Here is a 20,299-nt window from a genome sequence, read left to right as displayed (position 1 = left end):
TACAACCCACACAACCACTAAAAGAGACTTCACCAGTTTACACAAACCCCAGTCACGATAAAATACCAAAATGGGGTAACACCGATGGAAAGCTCTGAGACAGTAAGTCTGGAGGTACTCAGTTTGTTACTGTGTCAAACAAAAAACAACAACAAAAAAACCAGCTATCAAGAAAACCCTGGGAGTTTTTTAGGTTTAATTTATGACATTTAGTTTAGAATACACTTTGTTACTTGGGGTAACTACAGAGTTAACTGTAGTAGGTAGAGAGGCTTAAAGAGAAGAAAAAGGTGGAAAACTTGTTGGGATTCTAGCTGCATGAGCACAAGTACGGTTACTCAGTTACTACAGAAATATTTTAGTTATCTTTCTAGATTATTATTACTTATAACTCCTTTGCTAGGCTGCAGCCTGTCAGCAATGCTTTCATGAAGCATTTCCAACCACAAATCCCTATTCAACATTACCACGGAACTTGGGAGACCATGACTTACTTTAATTTCAAGTTATTCCAAAAAACCCCAACAAAGCAGAAATTTTACCAGAGGCTTGTGTCTGAACACCGCTCTGTCCCGCTGGGGCTGGGTGTACCGAATCCTGACACTGAGAAGGGAGAAGTCTGTGGCTGCATTTTTCTTCTTGAGCATTTAAATGCAGCAACAAAAACATACGTACCAAATACAGTAGCGACTTTGCTCTCCCCTGAAGCTCCCTGGATGGTTTCCAGAAGGACACCTATCCTAAATGCGTCACTTTGAGAGGACAGTTGCACCACAAAGTAATCTAGGTGGACGTGCTTCCGCAGGGTCATTAGATTTCCCAAGTAATCTCTGAGCCAACAGGCGAGGTAATAAAGCTGAGCATTTAGACTGCTTTTATCTGCGCTACCGCCTCTCCTATAGGCAAATCTCCACTCTAGCAAAGAGAGTAACAGAAATTGCTGCAGCTAACAGATTTTTGTTCTCTCAGTTGCTTTGCGTCAGGCAGCAGAAGCAGAAACAAAGCAGGGAGATGGGCAGCTCCAGGCACTTCCCTGGGGGCAGAAAGGGCTGGACACTGCTCTGTCCACAAGCCTGATGGTCTTCAAGGGAAATCCGCTGAAAGCCCTATGCAGCAATTTCAGACTGCCATACCTGGTTAAAGAAACTTTCATTGCTCAGCTGAAGCTTTGTATAGAAATTAAGTCTTGAAATACCATACAGGCCTGGTCCTGACTTTGTCTGTATCGGTTCACCCGATGCTGCATTCCTGGTGAGGTCTAGCACAATGTAAACTGGTTTACTCAAGTGAGAGAGGGTAACGGCTAGGAGCACACCCAGAGGTGCTTGTCCCTTAGACCTCTGAGCTGCTCATTCTACAGATTTAAAGTAAATATTTTTATTACTTCCATTATCAAAATTCACTGCAAGATGTTGAGCAGTCAGTCAATGACCCTTCCACCACTTCAAACATACCTTGCTTTAACCTTTTTTTTTAAAAAAAAAAAAAAAAGGTGTCAGTGACTATGGATGAGATGGATTTTGTTTTTCAGGTAAACCAAGTTTCTTGAATATTATATCCACTGACAAACACAATAAAAATAGAAGCATTAGCCTAGAAAAACCAAGGCAGAAAGGGATATAGGACTGAGCTCTAAATAAACTAGGAGAGTAAACATCAGAAAAAGAAAAACAACTAAAGATCTGTTTGGTACAAAAATAACACGTTCAAGCTGGCCATAAATATCTAGAAATGCAAAATAGCTTCTTGAGCCTTAGTTCTTGGCTGATCAAGAGGCTCCCTGCAGGAGTAGTAAGGGCAGAGCTTGATCAGCTTATTGCAAAAATTATATGTTGTCTGCATAAAAGAACTTCACTGAGAATATGTCTGACTACCCACCCATCCCCTTATTCAGACACCAGCCCAACAGCTACTCATACGCTCCTCAATATGCAAATTCTAATACCATAATGCACAGAGCTGCTATCCAAATTAATGCAATCTATGATGCAGTGTAATAACTAGCAACAATACTCATCATATCTAACTCAACCCAATTTAAATAAAATAGAGAAGGTAGTGCTCATTAAAACTGAGCATTGCTTTGCTGAAGTTAGTATAAATGCTTGCAGATGCTCTCATAAGTGACTCCACCTAGAAGTTTAAGACACTAAGAACAGAAAAGCTTTAAGAAAATAAATTTTTGGATAAAATCATTTTGCATTACTAGGTCTGCAATCAGGACAACTGCCGAGAAAAAGCCTTTGATTTTGTGATCTAGCTATAGACAGGGTCCTCCATTGTATGCTGAATTAGCCTCTTTTACAGCAATTGCTCCATTCGGTTCACCAGGAAGTTTCAACTCTTCTGTTCACCGAGCCCAGCTGTAGAGGCCTGCATGGCTTGTGCAGCTTTGGATACATTCAGGTTCAGCACTGCACATGGCAGGAGCCTGAAAGCATACCCAAGTCCTTCCTCCTCCCCAGGGAGAGCAGAATGCTAGCAGCAGACCTGGCCTGACCTCTGCTGGGGTTCTGCTGGCCCGCTGCTGGAAACCACCTGCAGCAGAAGCACGGAGGTTTGGGGGCAAACCCTGCTTCCTGCAGCGCACTTGACAGGTCGAGGCAGGAGAGAAACGAGCTGGAGAAACCTGCTGACAGTGCACTAGCTGGAAGTCCTACCCCATATGGAAATCTCCAGCCTTACAAACCCACTTGTGCTGCTTGAGTAGCACCAGGCAGCTGCACCACAGCTGAGAACTGGTGGCAAGCAAGATGTAAGGCCACCAGTGAACAAGTACCCATGGGGTTATCACACGACGCTGATACGCAGGCACTGTATTGCTGGAATGTGGTAAACACTCTGCAGCTAGAATCAAAAAAATAAATAGCTATCCTACTTCAGTTGGGTGCATTACTCAAGTCTTTCTAAGCAAGAGAAGGCGATAGCCATTGGTCAAATTTAAACTGCTATATTCTGTCCAGCTGAAATGCGTTACTGTGTTCACACTGAAACATGGCCAGCGTATTTAGTGACATAAACCAAGGGAATTTCAGCGGCAGCAAGTGGTCTCACTCAAAAGAGAGCTCCTACAGCACTGTGCAGCCCATAACAGCAGCTGCCTGCTCCCCGGCCACCGGCAGGGGAGGGCGCCCCTCATGGCCCCAGCCCGTGGTGGCCCATGGGCTGTTGCTGTGTGTCTCTAAGCCAAGAAGTAGCCTGACCTGACATAGCTCATGAGATCCAAAAAAGCCGTGAAGTTGCTCTTTACCGCCTGTGTCCAGCATTGCTAGCTCTCAGTGCAGAAGACTGAAGAGAAAGACACCGAGCAAGGAGGTGCGATCCGTGTGAGAGGACGGCAGAGCTGCAAACTTTGCAAGAGTTGCTAACACTGCGTGAGCAGACGTGAGAAAAAGCAGCAAGATTTGCTTCTCAAATTTACTTCTTGAAACAGGGTTTTGTCCCTCATCTTGCTTTAAGTATGACTGGCTTCAATAGGAAACCACCAGTCTCCTGAGGCACACCGAGCTAGAGTAAGGAGTCACAACACGTAAAAGAGGACTGCTAAATTGAGACGGCTAGCTTAGCTTCTGCTGTTGTATAATCATATAATTTCTTAATTCGAAACGTTTTAGACAACAGGGAGGTTGTTTCATTAAAAGCCACATACCCTGGCAGTCCTCACATACATATGCACAAAGGTAATCAAACTCTTAACAGTACTGACAGGGCTTGCCAAGTTATATTCAGGCTTTGGAAACAATCCACGCAGCAATAACTGGAAGGCTTGTGTGAGGAAAGAGGCACAGCAGCACCCCACAATGCAAATGAATGATGTTACTGTAATCATTCGCGTCCCAAGGGAGATCACAGTCTGCTGCACAACATGAACAGGCTGTGAAAGTCTTCACCAATTCCTGTACTTACCAAATATACTCATGAACTGTTAGCTAATGTTAGCGAAGTTTCTTTAAAAAAAAAAAAAAGAGAGAAGTGAGGAAATGCACCTAAGCTTCTTTAACAGCAGTTGTGGCAGACAGCTTTAGATTCTTTCATTCTGTTCTTTTTGTTTGTTTGCTTTTAAACAGGAAGACCACAATTAAGAACAGCATTAAGGTTTTGTCTACATTGGAGATTTGTCCCAAAGCAGCATAATCCCTGCAGCTTTAATCACTGCCCCTCTGAAGTCAGCAATGGCAAACTTGCACCGCATTTTATGCGCAGACCGTTCCCAGATGCACTCACTGTCCAAACTACTATCAGGCTTTCGTTCGGTGCATGCTCTGGTATGCGGTTCCAAGTATATTCTATGGAGAAGCAAAAAATCCTGTACCATTTTGTGGAAATAGCACATGGCTAATAGCCATCATCTCTAGACCTTCCCAGATATGCCACAAAGTAAAACCAAACATATAGACTGCATGAAGTGCAGATAAATCTGACCTCTACCAGGAAGTCGGTTTGGCCCACTAAGCTGACAGAGGAAAATAAGAGAGAACCCATCTGAGATGCTTTAACGGTGTGAGCTGACACACCGAGTGATCAGATACATACCAAAGCTACCACAAAGGGACCGGGGAGCACACGGCTGTAAGAGGAAAGCAGGAGGGAAAAGCGAAACAATCCTCTCTGGCAGCAGCAAGGAGTTAGACCTGACTTCCTCGCGTCAGAAACACAGAAGCACACCGTGTGGATGGATCCCAAGGCACACCGTGTTTTAGCCTGTATTTCAACCCATGGTACACTGAACACAGAGAGAGCTCCCGAGTCTTTTCCTTGGCCTCAGCTGCATTTGCTCCCCAGTACAGTCTGTCAGAGCCATTATTTTTAAGTGGTGGAACGGAATTCTGTATTAAATCAAGTTAAGTGAACACAGATTCTCATTCCCCCACATGCCTGAGGTACACACACACTACCATAGGGGCATATATGGTTTTAATTGGCGTTGGTCCCTGGTGTAGCCGAGGCCCCGGGACAGGAATATTGGGTTTCATCACACAGCAGCACTTTCTTCAGAGACAAGGAAAGTACCCCTCTCTCCTAGAAATACTGTACAAGCCCAAACAGCTCAAGTTACTGACACACTAAATCAGATAAATTCCCCTCTATTTAAGAAAATGTCTTACCCTGACAAAGGGATGGATGAATTTCCCTCCATCTGCAGTACTCTGGCTGCTTGACTAGATGGAAACATTTGTCTGATCCCTCAACACCAACAACCTGTTTGGAAGCATCTGTTACATGGCTGTTACTACCACTTTCCCAGTTTTTGCTTCTCGATATGAAAACACCACCGCAGCAACTCAAGTGCTTAGGGAAATTTCCAAGAAGAAAGACAGTCTGTGCCATCTGACTAGGGAGGCACTGACCCCACGATACCACAGTCTGAGTCTGAGTCCACTGCAGAAATTCTTGCCAGCGCAAACGCTTGATCCAACTCGCTCTTTAATGAAGAGGTAATTGGTCATTATTCATCTGCAAGACACTGAGCAGACATAAAGCTGAAAGAAACAGACATTAACTTCTTGATATTGCAGCTGGGAGTTTGAAAGTCCTACCTTGACTACAGTGGAATCTAGATAATGGTGTGTACATAAAATATATTTAATAGACACCAAAAAAAATGAAGGATAATACACCCTTCTTTCCAAGCTCAGCATAAAACTATAGCTCTTTTATCCTTGGTTTACCAGCTCAGAGTAGATGACAGCTTTAGCCACATGAAGAGACCTCAGGAGAAACTATATATAGGGTGAAACAAACTTTCTCCAGGAAGCTCTAAATCTAGGTCATCTTGCTTCTTCTGAGAGGTAAGAAAAACAGGTTACTCACTGAACAAGAGGAAAGATTACAGTTTATAGAGGAAAACAAAAATTACTTGAAGCGTGAAGCTTTTTTTTTGTGCAAGTGGACACTATTTTTTTCTTTCCTAAAAGATTGTTCAGGAGGATTCTGTAAAATAAAACTACTCGTACATTTAACATGGTGTCTCTGCACAGCTCACTCCACCTCCTGCAACTCAAGAAAGCCACTATATTTACAAAAGGAATGGGCATTCTTCAGTAAATTTATTTTCTAGCTTAGCCACACAGTAAAACAAACACAACCTAACTTCTTAAAAATTCCAGAGTTTGTCTAAATTCAGACATAGTGGAAAAAAAAATCTCTTTTGGCACCTCACTTTTGGTTCTTGTAGATGAGTGGCTGGAAGGATTCTGCAAAAAGCAGAGCTGCACCTGAGTTACCGGACGCATCCCTTCCAGCAGGTTACTTATCACAGCACTACGTCCAGTTGAAGGCAGGGTGGCAGAGCAATGGGGCAACTCACCTGGGGCTGGGCCTGAGGCCATCCCTCCCGATCCAGCTGGCGGAGGACACGTGGCCACCACAGCCACCGGAGCTTCGACCACGCTGCCTCCCCAGGTGCCGCTGGCGAAGGTTTGCTTTGTGCTGTTACCAGAGCGGGCTGACACATTTTCTTGGCCCAGGACCGACCTTAGAGCAACGCTACCTATGCAGCGCTTTCTCCTTTTTTCTGATATGCGGATCTCTGAAGAAATTTGCAGCAGAGGTGTGTGGACCTGTGTTCTCAACTTGATGACTACAGATGGGATTTTATGACTTAGCTGTTTTGAGCACTGTAAACACAGCTCATAGACCCTCAGAGATCCAGGGTCTCAGAGGTGAAAAATCATTAACCTAGAAAAGAACTAATACTTAAATTAAGTATTTTTGCTTGAGATTTACAAATCATAATGTTTCCTTCCAAGAAGGTCAATACACTTCCAAGAATGCCACCCTTCACAAGACAATCCACAACTGCCTCAAGGTCCCCAAATGAAGATGTAACATTACAGAACTTGGTGAAGCAGACACTAAAAGCGATGACTTAGTCATATCTCATAACCTAAACTGAAGATAGACGGATGCAACTGCAATACAAACTGTAATACCTAAACAGAAAACAACCAAGAGAAACCCCCAAACATCAGAAACTGGTGAAGCAATTAAGCAAGTACTATTCGCATGCAAAAAATAAAGTCTACAAGTGTTAAGATATTAATTTTGTCTCACCTAAATCTGAATTTCCAGCATTTGTTTGCCAGTCTGAGCCTTTTATATAGTTTCCACTGAATTCAGCAGTTAACTGCCTTCTGTTAAGCAATAGTACAGACCAAACCAGTTTCACAGTTGGCTATGTCTGTAGTCAAGCAATTCTTACACCTGTTTGTTCAAAACCCAAGAGCAATCACTTCCCTCTCTGATCTTCAAATAAAATGCATTTATTCAGACAAAATAAATATTGGTCTTAATCTACAGTGCAAAGTCAAACTGTCTGAATTACAATTCCAAAAACTGTGTTAATAAAATGCTGTGATTAACGTTCAGCGCGCAGAACAAGCTCTGTATCTGGGTTTAATTACAATGCCGAATAAAAGTCAGACACAGAGGCATCGTCCCCAAGTAGTCATGCGTTATACTGTCCTGTAGATATTGAAATGACGGAATCCGATGCACTTTGATCTCTTCGGTCTAAGTCTCCTGCAGCTCTAAAAGAGAAAGGGCAAGAGTGTCCAGCCTCGTCTGATTCCGCGACGTTCACACACTGAGTCATAAGGGATTTGTAATCCTACCAAGGTGCACCTTAGAGGAACAAATAAAGGCAGATAAATATTGTTCCAATTCCTTCTGGCTAGAGCTTGCACAGAGTCATCAGGAGAGCCATACAAAGTGATAGCGGTGAGGACCGCAGAGAACCTTACAGCACCTACAGAACTACTGTCCAAGTATGTGTATTTTATATGCAGGTATTTCTGGTTTAAAATTATTTGGCCATCTCTTTTTAAATCACTTTTGCCATGAGAAAACTTAGTCTTCATAAAACTGACAGTATCTGGCAAAGTTTTGGTGCTTTCAGTCACGGCTGCAGGAGAGGTGATTCCCACCCTTTGTGTGAAACAGCGCCGAACGGGTTTTTACTTACACTGGATATTCATGAAACTAGATTTTTATTAGTCATAAAAAAGGCATTTCCTTGATGCTTCTAGGACTTCTCTTAGCAGTCCAAACTCTAATGGCACATGGGCTAAGCTCTGGAAAACTCAGCACTGTCAGCCAGCTGAGATTCATCTTTGAGGATGAGGTTGTCTCTGCAGATATTTGCCCTTTGAGTTCAGTGAACTGAGCACAGGGACTGCTTCTGAACTGCGCCTCCAGAAACACAAACTGCTCTGGGTGGGGAAAAAGCAGAAGGGAGGACACGGAGGCCTCTTCAGTGTCCAAAAAACACCATCACGGGAAACAGGTTTCATTACTGCAGAGATAATAGTCTGCACATGCATCGCTGCATGCTGGGGCTAAGGGAGGAACTTAATTTCATGAGTCACAGTTTCTCCCATTCCTCCCACTGTTTCAGTCCTCCCTCAGGCACTTCAGGTCCTGAACTAAACCTGTGGCTGAAGACAGGCAGGAGGAGAGGCTCAGAAATCAGACTAGCCTTTGGTACGGTTTCATGCATACGTGCACGTGTGCGAAGCAGGGAGCGTGCGCGAGCTTTCTGATGGCTCAGCAGAAACGTCCAGTGCAATAAACCAGCTGGTTGTGATTTGGCTGACGCAACTGTGGTTGAAAGGAAGGCTCTTTTATCTTCTCCTCCAGTTGCTGCACGCATCTGTTGTTTGTCCATGTCACTGCTCGTGGATTGTGGCCCAGCAGCTTTTCTGCCACCGGCATTGTAACTTTCTTCTTCGTTGTCGAGAAACAAGAGCGGCCGACAGAGATTCCTACGGAGGACTGGTAAATAAAACAACCGTTCCTTGTAACTCCTTGGTCTCTTGGAAATTGTTTCATTAGCTCATAGGAAAGTCATGGCCGCTTTGCTTTAGCCCATTCCGCAGACCATTATCTCTTCAAAACACGAAACTAGTTTATTTTCCGTGGTTCTGAAACCAAACTCCAGCTGTATGGCCAGCAACGTCTGCAGATCCCATCAGTGAACTGGCAGCACACACGGGAAACGTAACAGCTTCCTAAACACAAGGTGGTCCTGGATTTGGGGGAGGGCGGTATTGTTTGTTTTGATTGGCGTGCCTCAAAGAATGCTGAATCTCCACGGATAATGAAGATTCATTATCCTGATTAGGCAAGATTTTTTATTACCATCTCCACAGCCTGCTCATTCCTACTAATCAAGCATCTGGAACATGAGCTGCCAAATAAAAACTAAATTATCGGATTCCAGAACAGATTTTAGGAGACATCTATTGTCTTAAACAGATCTTCTGATAAAGCTCCCTCTCTACAGCAGCAGATTTGTTGTAAATTCCTGCAGAGGTTCATTTTGTAACAGAGGAATATTATTTTATTAAAATCAAATTATCACAGAACACTTTACAAACGTGAATTAAATTACTATGCATGTCTGCACTAAAGATAAGCTTTATTACTCCTCATTTTACAGATGAGGAAACTAAAGCACAGACCAGTTAAGTGATTTCCCAGAAGTTACAAACTAAACAGCAGGCTGAACCAAGAAAGACCATGGCTTATGCTAGGGCTGCTCAAGTGATTTTATTAATGTTGAAATCCATGGTTTCACCCAGCAGGAAGCTACGCGTGGACTCAGGTTTTGCCCACCAAGAAGCTCTATGTCAATTCCCCTCTGCCAGGCCAGGTGGCTGCTGCATTTTCCTGTCGATGGCAGCTGCCCCCCAAGGCTGGCAGAACGATCGAAAGGACGGCATCTTCAAAAACACATCCCACCTTCAGGAAGCACGACGTACCTCTCACTTCTGAGACTTTCACGCTGCCAGGGCAAATTTTTCTTGCAGTCTAAAAGCAGACTGGAGCTTGCTTTGTCTTCTAGCGTCAAAGAACGGTGACTCGCCAGCTTTTTTCCCCTGAAGAGGTTTTACTCTAACTCAGCCATGACATCCCTAAAAACCTGCTCATTTTGTAATTCCCTGGTCTCTTAGGAACTGTTTCATTAGCTCATAGAAAAGTCACGGTTGATTTGCTTTAGTCTATTCCGCAGCCCATTAACTCCTCAAAACATAAATACGTTTCTCCGTGTGTCCATGGGGAGGCAACAGTAAGGACAGGCACTGCGACTGGCAGATACCAGTTCGTCACTGGCAAGCAGTGTTATTTTTAGTTTCTTGGCCTTACATTCTGCAACCAGTTTGCCTAGAAACGTTAACAGGGTCTCTAACAGTGCTCGTTAAGCCAAGCCTCTTTCCTTCATCGAAGTGACGAGCAGTGACACAGCAGACAGGGACAGACCTTGCCTAAGAGCTTGGTCCAACTTAGACGTTCCCTGGGGAAACACGTGCAACACAGCGACCAGCATCCTGTCAAATGGGCTTATAAACATCTCATCTTCTTTTCTAAATTCCTCTTGCAAAACCTCCTGGCCAAAACGGTTAGGGACAGATCCTTGCTGACTGCTGACTCAACTACAGTAGCCTAGAAATTGACTCAAATATTCATAATTAGGAAGTGTTAACACAGAGAAATCAAACGTCAGCATACACATCCCATTTCTTCAAGCCATGCCCAACGTGTATTTATAACTGACCGGAGTCTGACATCTATTTTAAGCTGCAGAGAACTCCAATATTCAGCCAATGCTCATTAAAATATCCACTAAAAACAGTTTTTAAATGGTATTTTCACTATTATTACACCAAAAAAGTTATCTAGCTTTGCAATACCAGCTGGTATACTTGATCTGAAGATCTGCCTTTCTGCCCCTCTCCTCCCCTTACCCCCACCCCTCGACAGCAGCACTCAGCCAGCCTGGCTGCCTACCTGAAACCACCGTGCATTAAGACTGGAAAGACAGGTGCACAATTTTTTGTTTTAAATAAATACTACCCAGAAAGGAGTTTATACTCGGCACCCACAGAAAACTTTCTATCTATCCTGATTACTAGCAACAAAGTTATCTACACAACTTGCTAAGTTCTTCAGACATGCACAGCATATTGCTCAATAGCGAAATAATCTTGAATGCTATTATGAGCCACGAAGTTCATAATATATTTCATTACTACGCATATCTCATTTATATTTCATACATATATTTCATGAACAAACTGAATATCCCTATACAGATATTTAAAACAAAACATATTGCTACTGCTTTGCACATCCACACGATTTACCAGAACAGCCCCGTAAGACACTGAGGGCTCGCAGATTTTCCAAATGCAGCTGTCCAAATTGTATCACAACAGTCTACCAGGACTGACTTCACCATCAGTGCTTGGTCTTTCACAGTTAGAGATATTAATATAGCACTTGCTCATTTTTGAAAACAAGTTATATAAGGCAGCCTAAGCAATCATATTCTTGAAAAGGAAGTAAACAAAACAACACGGCCTTACTCTACCATTTCTCCTCCATGCAGCACATCCTAAGCTTCACCTGCTCCATCGCTCTTCTCGTTGCAGCTGATGGCCACCTACACCCACGGTGTCAGAAGGCACACATGAACAGACAGACACCCCTGCAAAGTTTCCACCAGAATGAGGAGTTGGGGGCCGGAGCAGTATTTCACCGACTAAATTGTAATTCATACATACATCTTTAGCAAGATGTGGAGGACAAGCAGAGAAAAGGAGAAGACTGCATATGCAATATTTAATACGCACATTTGTCTTACATGAAATTACTGGTTGGTTGGGTTTTGGTTTTTCCTTCATGGCTAGTGCTCAGTATGCAGAGTATTTCCATCACATCTTTCCTCCTTTTATGCTGTTCCGATATACACCAACAGTTCCAGTGCAATGTAGTACTTAAGCTATGATGAGAGAGTCATAAAAGCTTTGTTCTTTTGAGCAAAGTACACCCAATACACGCATCCACGGCGGCAAGTTCCAGACAGAAATGCAGCAGACTATACTGAGAAAAGTTTCGGACTGGGCACTTTCCCAGGGTCTCAAAGAAGCAATGCTGCAGGGCCACATCTCCTGCACTGCACCAGGCACTGGGAGGGGGGCACAGGGCCCCTTGGGCACAGACCTCTGGGCCGCAGGACAGAGGGACCAGGACAAGTGCACGGCGCCTGCAAGTGATGCTCATTTCACAGAGCAGGCCCACGGAGGATATTGCAGCAACCTCAATTTAGAGGAAGCCATGAGACAGCCTGAATTGTGCTTTCAAAACCTGCTGTCGCCAACAGCTTTTGGAAGATTATGGGCACACAGCGTTGGCTTAAGCTCATGTTTCTGATCTCTCGTCTCATTTTGTGCCTACAACCTAATCAAGTGACTATCCAGGTCAAAAGGTTTTAAATGAATGCCTCAAATAAAAAAAATAAAAACCCACTGGAACATTTTATCTGGGCCTCTAAGACAACACAGGGTAGTACTGAGCACCAGAGCTAACTTTGGATCTCCTCAGATAAAGGGGTAAAACATTTTATCAGCCCATCTTCCATATCAACGTTTCAAACATGCTTTTATGAGTTCAGTATCAATACCAAAACTTACACTTATTTCTCATGCTTTTAGCTTATTAATTTAGCAAGTGTTACTTTTTTTTTTTAAAAAAGATTGCAGTGTATGTTGTCGACAGTAGTACCTTTCAGAAACTCAGGTAGAAAAGATGTATTCGGCACTTCACTGAACACATTCCAAAGCTCAATAAACTCTGAAATTGTTTTCTGCAGCTAAGGAACTATTTAAGAACAGAAATACGAGACAGGGATTAAGAGAAGTTGCACATCTGTTCTGCAAAATAAAATCGTTGGGAAGAACTGCTAGAAGTAAAGAGAAACTAGAAAAAAACAGTGAACTCCTCTGGAAAAAACAGCAGAAGGCATATTGCCAACAGATGGCGAAGAAGTCAAACAGAAAAGAAAAACAAACTTGAAAGCACACGCAATTTTGAGGACTTGAGAAGAAACAAAACCAAAGCTAACTTGTTCCTAATCAGATTCACTGGTTAGAAATGGAGTTGCATGTGCTCAGCGCTTAGAAAAACAGTTGTAATTCCAGGATTCTAAAATGGAGGCATCCAAAACCAGCATCTGTCTATGAAAATGCTGGTCAACTCTTAAAATAATTTCCTTTTCCCCTCAATGCATACACACACACTCTTTTGTGTGCTTTAATTATTTCCCATGTTAGCCCTTAAGCCTGATGCTCTGGAAAACGGCTGATGTTTTCATGGACCTCTTTCTCATAATGTGGATGGCTGTTTAAAAAGATATTTTCCCTCTGAAGCCTTCTGCCTGTAGCTTACAGTGCACTGACAGCAGACAGGTATATGCAGAGCCTCTGAATGGAAGGCATATTCCTCATTATTCCGTGCGCCTACACCGCCAATCCATTTTTCAATCTAACTTTTGGAAGCAGAAATTTTATTTCTGAGTGATTTGATATCACGCAATCATAAAATAAATTTGACATGCAATAATGAAGTGACTATTGGAAGCGCGTTTTGCTGTTAGAAGTTAACACCTGAAAAAATTACGGCTTAACTAGATTCCCATATGGATGCCCTCAGCACAAGTGTGCCAGGCAGTTTAACATGTTTTAAGTGTCAGAATAATACAGACTAATACAGACTTTAGTTAAAAGAGATATACAAGTCCTTCTCTGCTGTATCTTCACCTCTTCATCGGCAAGCGTCCTTCTCTTTGCTTGCATACCTTGCAAGAGCTGTTCAGGAAGTTGGCACATCACTGCTGCAAACCCAAAGGAAGCAAACCAAAATATGTCTATTTCACGACTAAAGCTCCAGCAATTAGGTTTTAATCTTCCAGTTTCTTGCGCACTCCCCAATTGCCACAAACAAGTTTTGAAACTCATTTTACCCTCTTCCTCGCCTTCCCTCCTCAGGTCTGAATGTTCTCACATACACATTAACTCTGGTTAAAACATCGTGGATGAAGTATTTATCACACATAAGGACAGAACTCCTACATTCCCATTTGTAACGCTGAATCCAAGCTACCATTTGGAAGTTAAAATGAGATCATAAGCTACTGCTGCCACAACAGCAATAATGGAGCACAAGGAATCCCCCAAGTTCAGCATTTGGCTTGTGCATTAGGCCTAATACACTTCAAAATTATCAATCCCCTTGACCTCAAAGTGCATGAAATACTGCACAACGCTGTAAGTAATGTCTTTTTTAAAGTCACAAATCACCATGGTTTAAGGCCTGCGGAACAAGAACCTTTGAATTTTGACGAGGAGACACAAAACACCACGTTACAGTGAGGGTTTAGCAATTGGTCGACTTGTGTATGGGGTTTTTGGACAGCAGTGCCATTCAGGACAGCCAAACACCTGTGTGCACATCACCTAACGCTAGACTGCTCTATTCAAATGCGGGAAGTTTGGGTATGAATGCACTTACACAATAATAGAGGTCTGAAAGTTCACTGATTTTACTGTCTACCGTTTTCTCAGTCAACCATCCACACTTACGTACAAATTTTTTGTTTAAAAAACAACATCAAAAAACATGACACCAGCAACTGAGTAAGATGTCTGCTTATCTGTCACTGAAGGCGACGTGAGAAGGCCTGCAAAATGGGATTTCTCAACTCTCTTAAGAGCTAACAGCTTTTTTTCCTTTGAAAGACTTTTCCAAGTCTTCCCAGAAATCGCAGACGTAAACGCAACAAAAATCAACATATCAAGTTGGCTGCCCATGCTATAACAAAAACACGATGCATTCCTAAACAGAATGGACAATTAGGTTTAGCTTAGAACAACATGACCTTTAAAAATATTAATCTGCTGTCAAACACTTTACTGGTCAGACAGTTCAGAATTCGGAGAAAAATAACCCACCTCGGGAAATTCTTTCTAAACGTTAAGCTTTTGCACTCGCGCAAAGCAAACAGCTACGCAGTGCCAAGCAATGCCAGCGCTGTTCCCCTGCATCATCGATGACTGCTACGTATGTGGCTCCTCTTGAGCACTTAAGGGACTTCCTATCAGAGCTGTAATTCTTGAACTTGTAAAGCATTCGCAGATTACACGTCTACCCAGTTAAATACTTCCTGCAATTTTGTTAATTATACGTCAAGGTCTGCAACTACTGAATGACTCCCACCCTTGACAATAAAGAGCTCTCAAGCCATCCTCCAGAATTTGTCTCAGTCATTTTTTTTTTAGATTTCACTGATCTATCCTATTCCATCCTTCCAGATAGGAAGACACTTTTAAAACTCAAATAAAATGTGCAGCTATACTGTTGACATTCTTCCTTGTATTGTTTTCTTTTTTTTAGTGCTGTGCAGCCTTTAGAGGGCCTGTTTAAAGCCTTATACGTTTCTATATATGGGGACAGAGATGACCAGGAGTGGACGAGTGCAACCCCAAGTCCAGCTGCCTTCTTTGGGGGGCCATCGCATTGAACAGAGGTCAAAAACAGGCTTTTGGTTACTACTGGCACTGGGATTCTGCATCGCTACCCCCTTCTGCGAGGCACATGATACAGAAAACACCCAGCGTCTTTTCCCTCCCCGGTTACTCATCACGATGTACATTAACATATTCTTTCTAGACAGAAAAACCAATGGGAAAACGATCCCTTCCAGGTCCCCCCGGCAGCCGAAGGGAATAGGATCTGGTGGATTACAGAAGTTACTCGCTATGGATCGGTCCCTGCTAAAAATAAGCGCGCAGCGCAGGCTGGAGTAAATAGACCCAGACAAAGAGCAGTTTTTGTGCAAGTGCGTGTGGCCTCCCGTTTGCGAGTACCGAGAAAAGAGCAGCACCAGACAGTGATGTCACCGGGCGAGGACAACAAAGGAAGCGGCACTGCCCGAAATTCGGGGTCCTCCTCTCTGTAGCCAAAACCCGGAGCCTCCCCCCTGCCCCCGGCGGGCCCTCGCCTCCCCCTCCGGGCCCGGCCCCGTCCCCTCTGCGGTTAGGGCCGGGATCTCGCCGCCCCCCCGCCGCGAGGCCGGATCGCCGAGGCCGGGCCGAACAAAGCAGCGGCCCCCGGGGGGGCGGCGTCAGGGACCGGGAGCGCCTCAGCTCGCTGCCCGGCGCTGAGACGAAGGCACGGGGGCAGCCGGCCCCGCGGGGGAGCCCAGCCCGGCCCCCCCCCACCCCGCCCGCCGCTCCCCGCTCCCCCCCCGTACCTGATATGGCGGCGGCGGCTCCTGATCCGGCTCAGCCCCGTCCCCGTAGCTGGCCCTGTCCGACTGCGACTCGTGGAGCAGCGAGATGTCATCCGACGTGGGGGACTTGAGGCAGTTCCCCATCTTCCCCCCCGGCCCCGGGGAGCGGGGCTTCCCCTCCGCCTTCTCCGCCGGACCCCGCCGCCGGCGGCTGGGCGCCCTCAGCCTCCCCGCCGCAGCGCGCAGCCCGCAGCCGCCCCGCCGGGGAGGCTCATGCCAGCCCCGGCCCTAAGCGGCTTAGCGGCAGCCCGGCCGCCCTCCCTCCTTCCCCCGCACGCTCCGCAGCCGCCCCGACCCCCGGCAGGGCAAGGCAGGGCACGGCAGGGCTCGGCTCCCAGCCCCGGGGGGCCCCGGGAGCTGGGGGGGCAGCGGGGGCTCAGCTGGGGTCCGCCCGCCGCCCACCCCGCGGCAGCCCGGCGCTGTTGTGCTTCCTGGTCACCAGCTTTCTGCGCACTGGGCTTTGTCGCACGGCCCGCCCCGGCTCCTCCTCTCACTCCGCCCCGCCGGGCCACGGTCGCTGACACAAGGCCCGGTTCCGTCCCCGAGCCCGGGGGGAGCCCGGCCCGGCCCCAGCGGGCTGAGGCGAGGCCAGGCGGGGGGCTCCGGCCCGGCCGCTGCCTGCAGGGCTGGGGCTCCCGCCCTCCCCAAAATGGTGGGTGCCGCCGTGCTCCACCTCCCGGGGCTGTGTGTATGTGTGTGTTTGCTTTCCGGGCGGCTGGGGAGGAAAGGCCGCCCCGGCACCGTGAGGGGACAGCGGGGTGGCCCCGCCGGGACCTCCGTCCCCCCCCGGCGCTTCTCCGGTGAAAGGCTGGAGGCTCCAGGTCCCTTCCCGGCCCCGGGTTGTTCCTCAGGAGAGATCCCCCAAAGATGGTTTCCTTTGTGCGAGCGCCTGGAGTTGCTGGGAAGGGCACGATTTAGAGCCTGCAACTCAGGAGTGTGGAGAGAAAAGAAACATGCATTCTCCCTTCCGTGTTTCTGTGGTGGTGGTTTTTTGTGTTTCATCACCTTTTATGTGATGAGCAAGGATTAAGATAAACCACATATTTAGCTCCTTTACTAAGAAAAAACCAAAAACTTTTGGATATAAGTACAGGTACCTGCAGATTCCAAGAGAGTAAATGCCCCCTCATGCTAACATGGACCAATGTAGAGGGGAAACACAACTTTTTTTCATTTACAGGACAACCTTTAAATGCTTCCAGCTTTGTCAGTCTTGATGAGCAGCCATCTTAGGTCAAAGTATCTATAAACCAGTTGACCACAATGAAGTATTTGGCTCTACAACATTTACTTAAACATTCAAGAGGTCCTGTGGTGGTTGAAGAACTTGGAGCAGTGTTTCTGCTGATTATCCATGTGAGTTCCTCCTTGAAGATTTCCCTTCGTTACCGTTCAGGAGTTTTGTTTAGCTGTTTACCACTGGATAACCTAAACACCTTCAGTGTAAAAGCTACAGCAATTGAGAAGTTATTACTGATGTTTATGGGGTTCAAAATGGTTTTAGACCTTTCTAAGAGACTAGAAATGTTGCAGGAGACATAAGCATTGCTCGTGATAGAAAGGCTTTGCAATGGGCTGATGTAACTAATAATGACTGCTGTCATGATGCGGTCATTTGGGTGTTTATCGTAAGAGTGAGTTCACTTGGTTTAATAGGAGAATTAGGAAGGCAAGCAGTAGTTAGAGAGGAGCCGTTGCCTAACCCAAGAATGGTTTCAAGGTGAAAGCAATGTCAGAGCTGCCACTGCCAGAAACTTGTAAAGGATTTCCAGCCCTATTACAGGGATCTTCAGTTGTGCAGGGGCAACATCAGCAACAAGATGACCGGCCACTAGGAAGGTGTCCGTTCACTGCCACTTCACATCTTACTCTCTCTGTGGAGCTTCAGCCCCTGTAGTCGCTGTGGCTGCATCCCCAGTGTGCCTTGCATTCCTGATCCTGCACAATGGAGAGGTCTCGTGGGAGCACAGGGTGCCTCCCTTTGGGCTGGCATGCCAAGGTTTAGCTTTCTGTGGAAACCAGCATGCAAATGTGGATCCCTGGTCTCACCCTGATATGTAGCCAGGACACAGCTGGGATATACTGTGGGGTCCCACAGAGTAGACGTTGCCTGTATTTCCCGTGAGCCAGATCTCCAAAAGAACTATCACTAACTGCTACGCCCAGTTAAAAGTTGCACCTAAGTAGGTACAGGATACTCTAAATTTGGGCTCCATTTAAAGGTGGACACTTGTCAAATGCCAGAAGAGGTCTGTTTTTCATGACAGACTCACAGAGACCGAAGAGGAAGCAGAAGTTCACGTTTGGCCTTGCAACGCTCTGCACCTGTGAGAGCTTTGAACAACGAAGAACAATTACCAGCCACTGCTGAGTTCTTTGAAGCGGAGATGGTTTAAGCCACTTGTTTTTCTGGGCCATTTACTCCTGTTATGTCAGGTAGGTGGTTAATGATGGCTTTGCACCACCAGGTCACAAGTTGCAAAGTGGTCCAGGAGACGAAGAATGGAAAAACTTTTGTTCACAAATGCAGAAGTGTTGTCATTCCATATACATATGCCTGCTGTGGTGTGACTGTGAGGCTACTAGTTTTTCTACCACATTTTCTTGCAGTATGGGGACAAGAAAGCAGTCAAATTGCTTTTCAAGGTAGAGGATGATTGTCCTGCTCAGTGACCATTTGACGGGAGCCTGTCTTTAGGGAACCCATGACCTGTTTTCACTGTTTCTTGGTATTAAGTTACAAAAAAAAAAAAAAAGGCAGATCTGGCAGGCTTCCCTCTGCGTGCTTTCTGTAGATAACTATTTTTAAGTACACAGGCTGCTTAGAAGGATCTGGTTTTGTGGGAATAGACGCAGAAGTGACCCTTATTCATACAGAATGGTAGAGGTGACTATAGATCAAATAGACTATACACCCAAACAAAACATTTATGAGCTGTTCATGCTGTTCGTGTTCCATGCAGAATTGGAAGCTCACAAGTAGGTTTTATATGGTCTATGTTTTCTGAGAAGATTTACAAATACACTGGCCCTCTTCCTGCAGAACTGTAGGGCAACTAAACCGATGGCTGCAGTTCTGTTTTTTACTTCCTCCCATAGTTTGGGGAACAAGTAACTATCAGACTGGATATTGTAGTCTTAAAATGATCTCACAGATACAAGGGAGAGCCATATAGTATTTTAGGGCAGCATAGATATTGCTGGTAGAAAAGATGGATGCAAATATGAAAATTTATATCAGACTGATACTTATACAGAACTGGTAACCTATGTCCGTGAACTTTTTCTTACCTGTAAACTTTTAAACTACTGGCTCTAATCAGTTGTCGAGGTGGGAGTCCAGAAGTCTTAATCTTGCCAGCATACACGATTAGTATTCTGATAAATTTTAACATGGCAATGTCATACACAGGTCTGTTCTGACCACTTCGGTCATTATTTGGCAGCTACAGTCTTGTAAGTGAAATGTATTTTTAAAAGGAAAATGGAAATTGATGCAAAATGTTTTTAAAGGATTCAAACAATTAAATGTTTGTTTTATTTTGGAGGGTTTTGGTATTATGGGAGATGAGTTGCATGTCACTGTATTCTTAAGACTGGTATGAGCTCACCAGAGATCATGAGCTATTTTATCAAAAAATCTCTAAAATTCTTTTGGAGTTAAAAATCTAAAAAACACTGAAGACCTTATGAGTCTTTCTTCTTAAGAGTTTTTCTGCAAAACTGACATCATAATTTGCCTAATTTAGAGGCGAAAAACCCTCTTGTGACTTCATTTTACATGATCCTTTGTTATGTTATTGTTGGACAACATATGTTTAATGCGTCATGCTCAACAAAAGTTTTTGAAAGACCTTTTGTGTCCTCAGCAAGGAATACATTCTTTGATTACTTTTCTTCCATCAGCCTTATCTTCCCAGCATTTATCATTTCTTATTATGTCTTATCTTTCTTCTGGATAAGAATCATATACAGAAGCCTAGTTAAGTTAAGTTCTGAGTAAAATCTTTCCATGCCATGGTACCTGAAGTTTTACAGATAGCATTGTTTGCTCAGGTAATGTTGGTGAACAGACAAGTTATTTTAGAACCTTTTCCTGGAAAAAAAAAAAAAGGCTTTGTATACCTTTGGAGAACAGAAATAAATGACATTCTGGATTATACATGTGAA

The 20,299-nt window shown here is 44.8% G+C and overlaps 1 protein-coding gene and 1 long non-coding RNA gene across 2 annotated transcripts in view; both read right to left on the bottom strand.

Annotated features, from left to right (window-relative positions):
* The window catches only part of RNF11 (ring finger protein 11), a 34,511-nt gene extending 17,964 nt beyond the window's left edge, over positions 1–16,547 (bottom strand). The window contains exon 1 of the mRNA XM_083847048.1: positions 16,091–16,547. Coding sequence (XP_083703174.1) covers positions 16,091–16,213 — 123 coding nt within the window. The 5' untranslated portion in view covers positions 16,214–16,547. The remainder of the gene's footprint in view (positions 1–16,090) is intronic.
* LOC310903576 lies at positions 1,482–16,076 on the bottom strand. Its single transcript, XR_014587612.1, has 2 exons — positions 6,308–16,076; positions 1,482–5,480 (listed from the first exon to the last, which is right to left on the bottom strand). It is a non-coding gene; the product is annotated as an uncharacterized lncRNA (long non-coding RNA).
* Positions 16,548–20,299: the final 3,752 nt, after the last annotated feature.

The sequence above is a fragment of the Anser anser genome (assembly GCF_964211835.1).
Source record: "Anser anser genome assembly, chromosome: 8".
NCBI lineage: Eukaryota > Metazoa > Chordata > Aves > Anseriformes > Anatidae > Anser > Anser anser.
The sequence above is the reverse complement of the archived record's forward strand: the minus strand, read 5'-3'. Positions and strand labels throughout refer to the sequence as shown.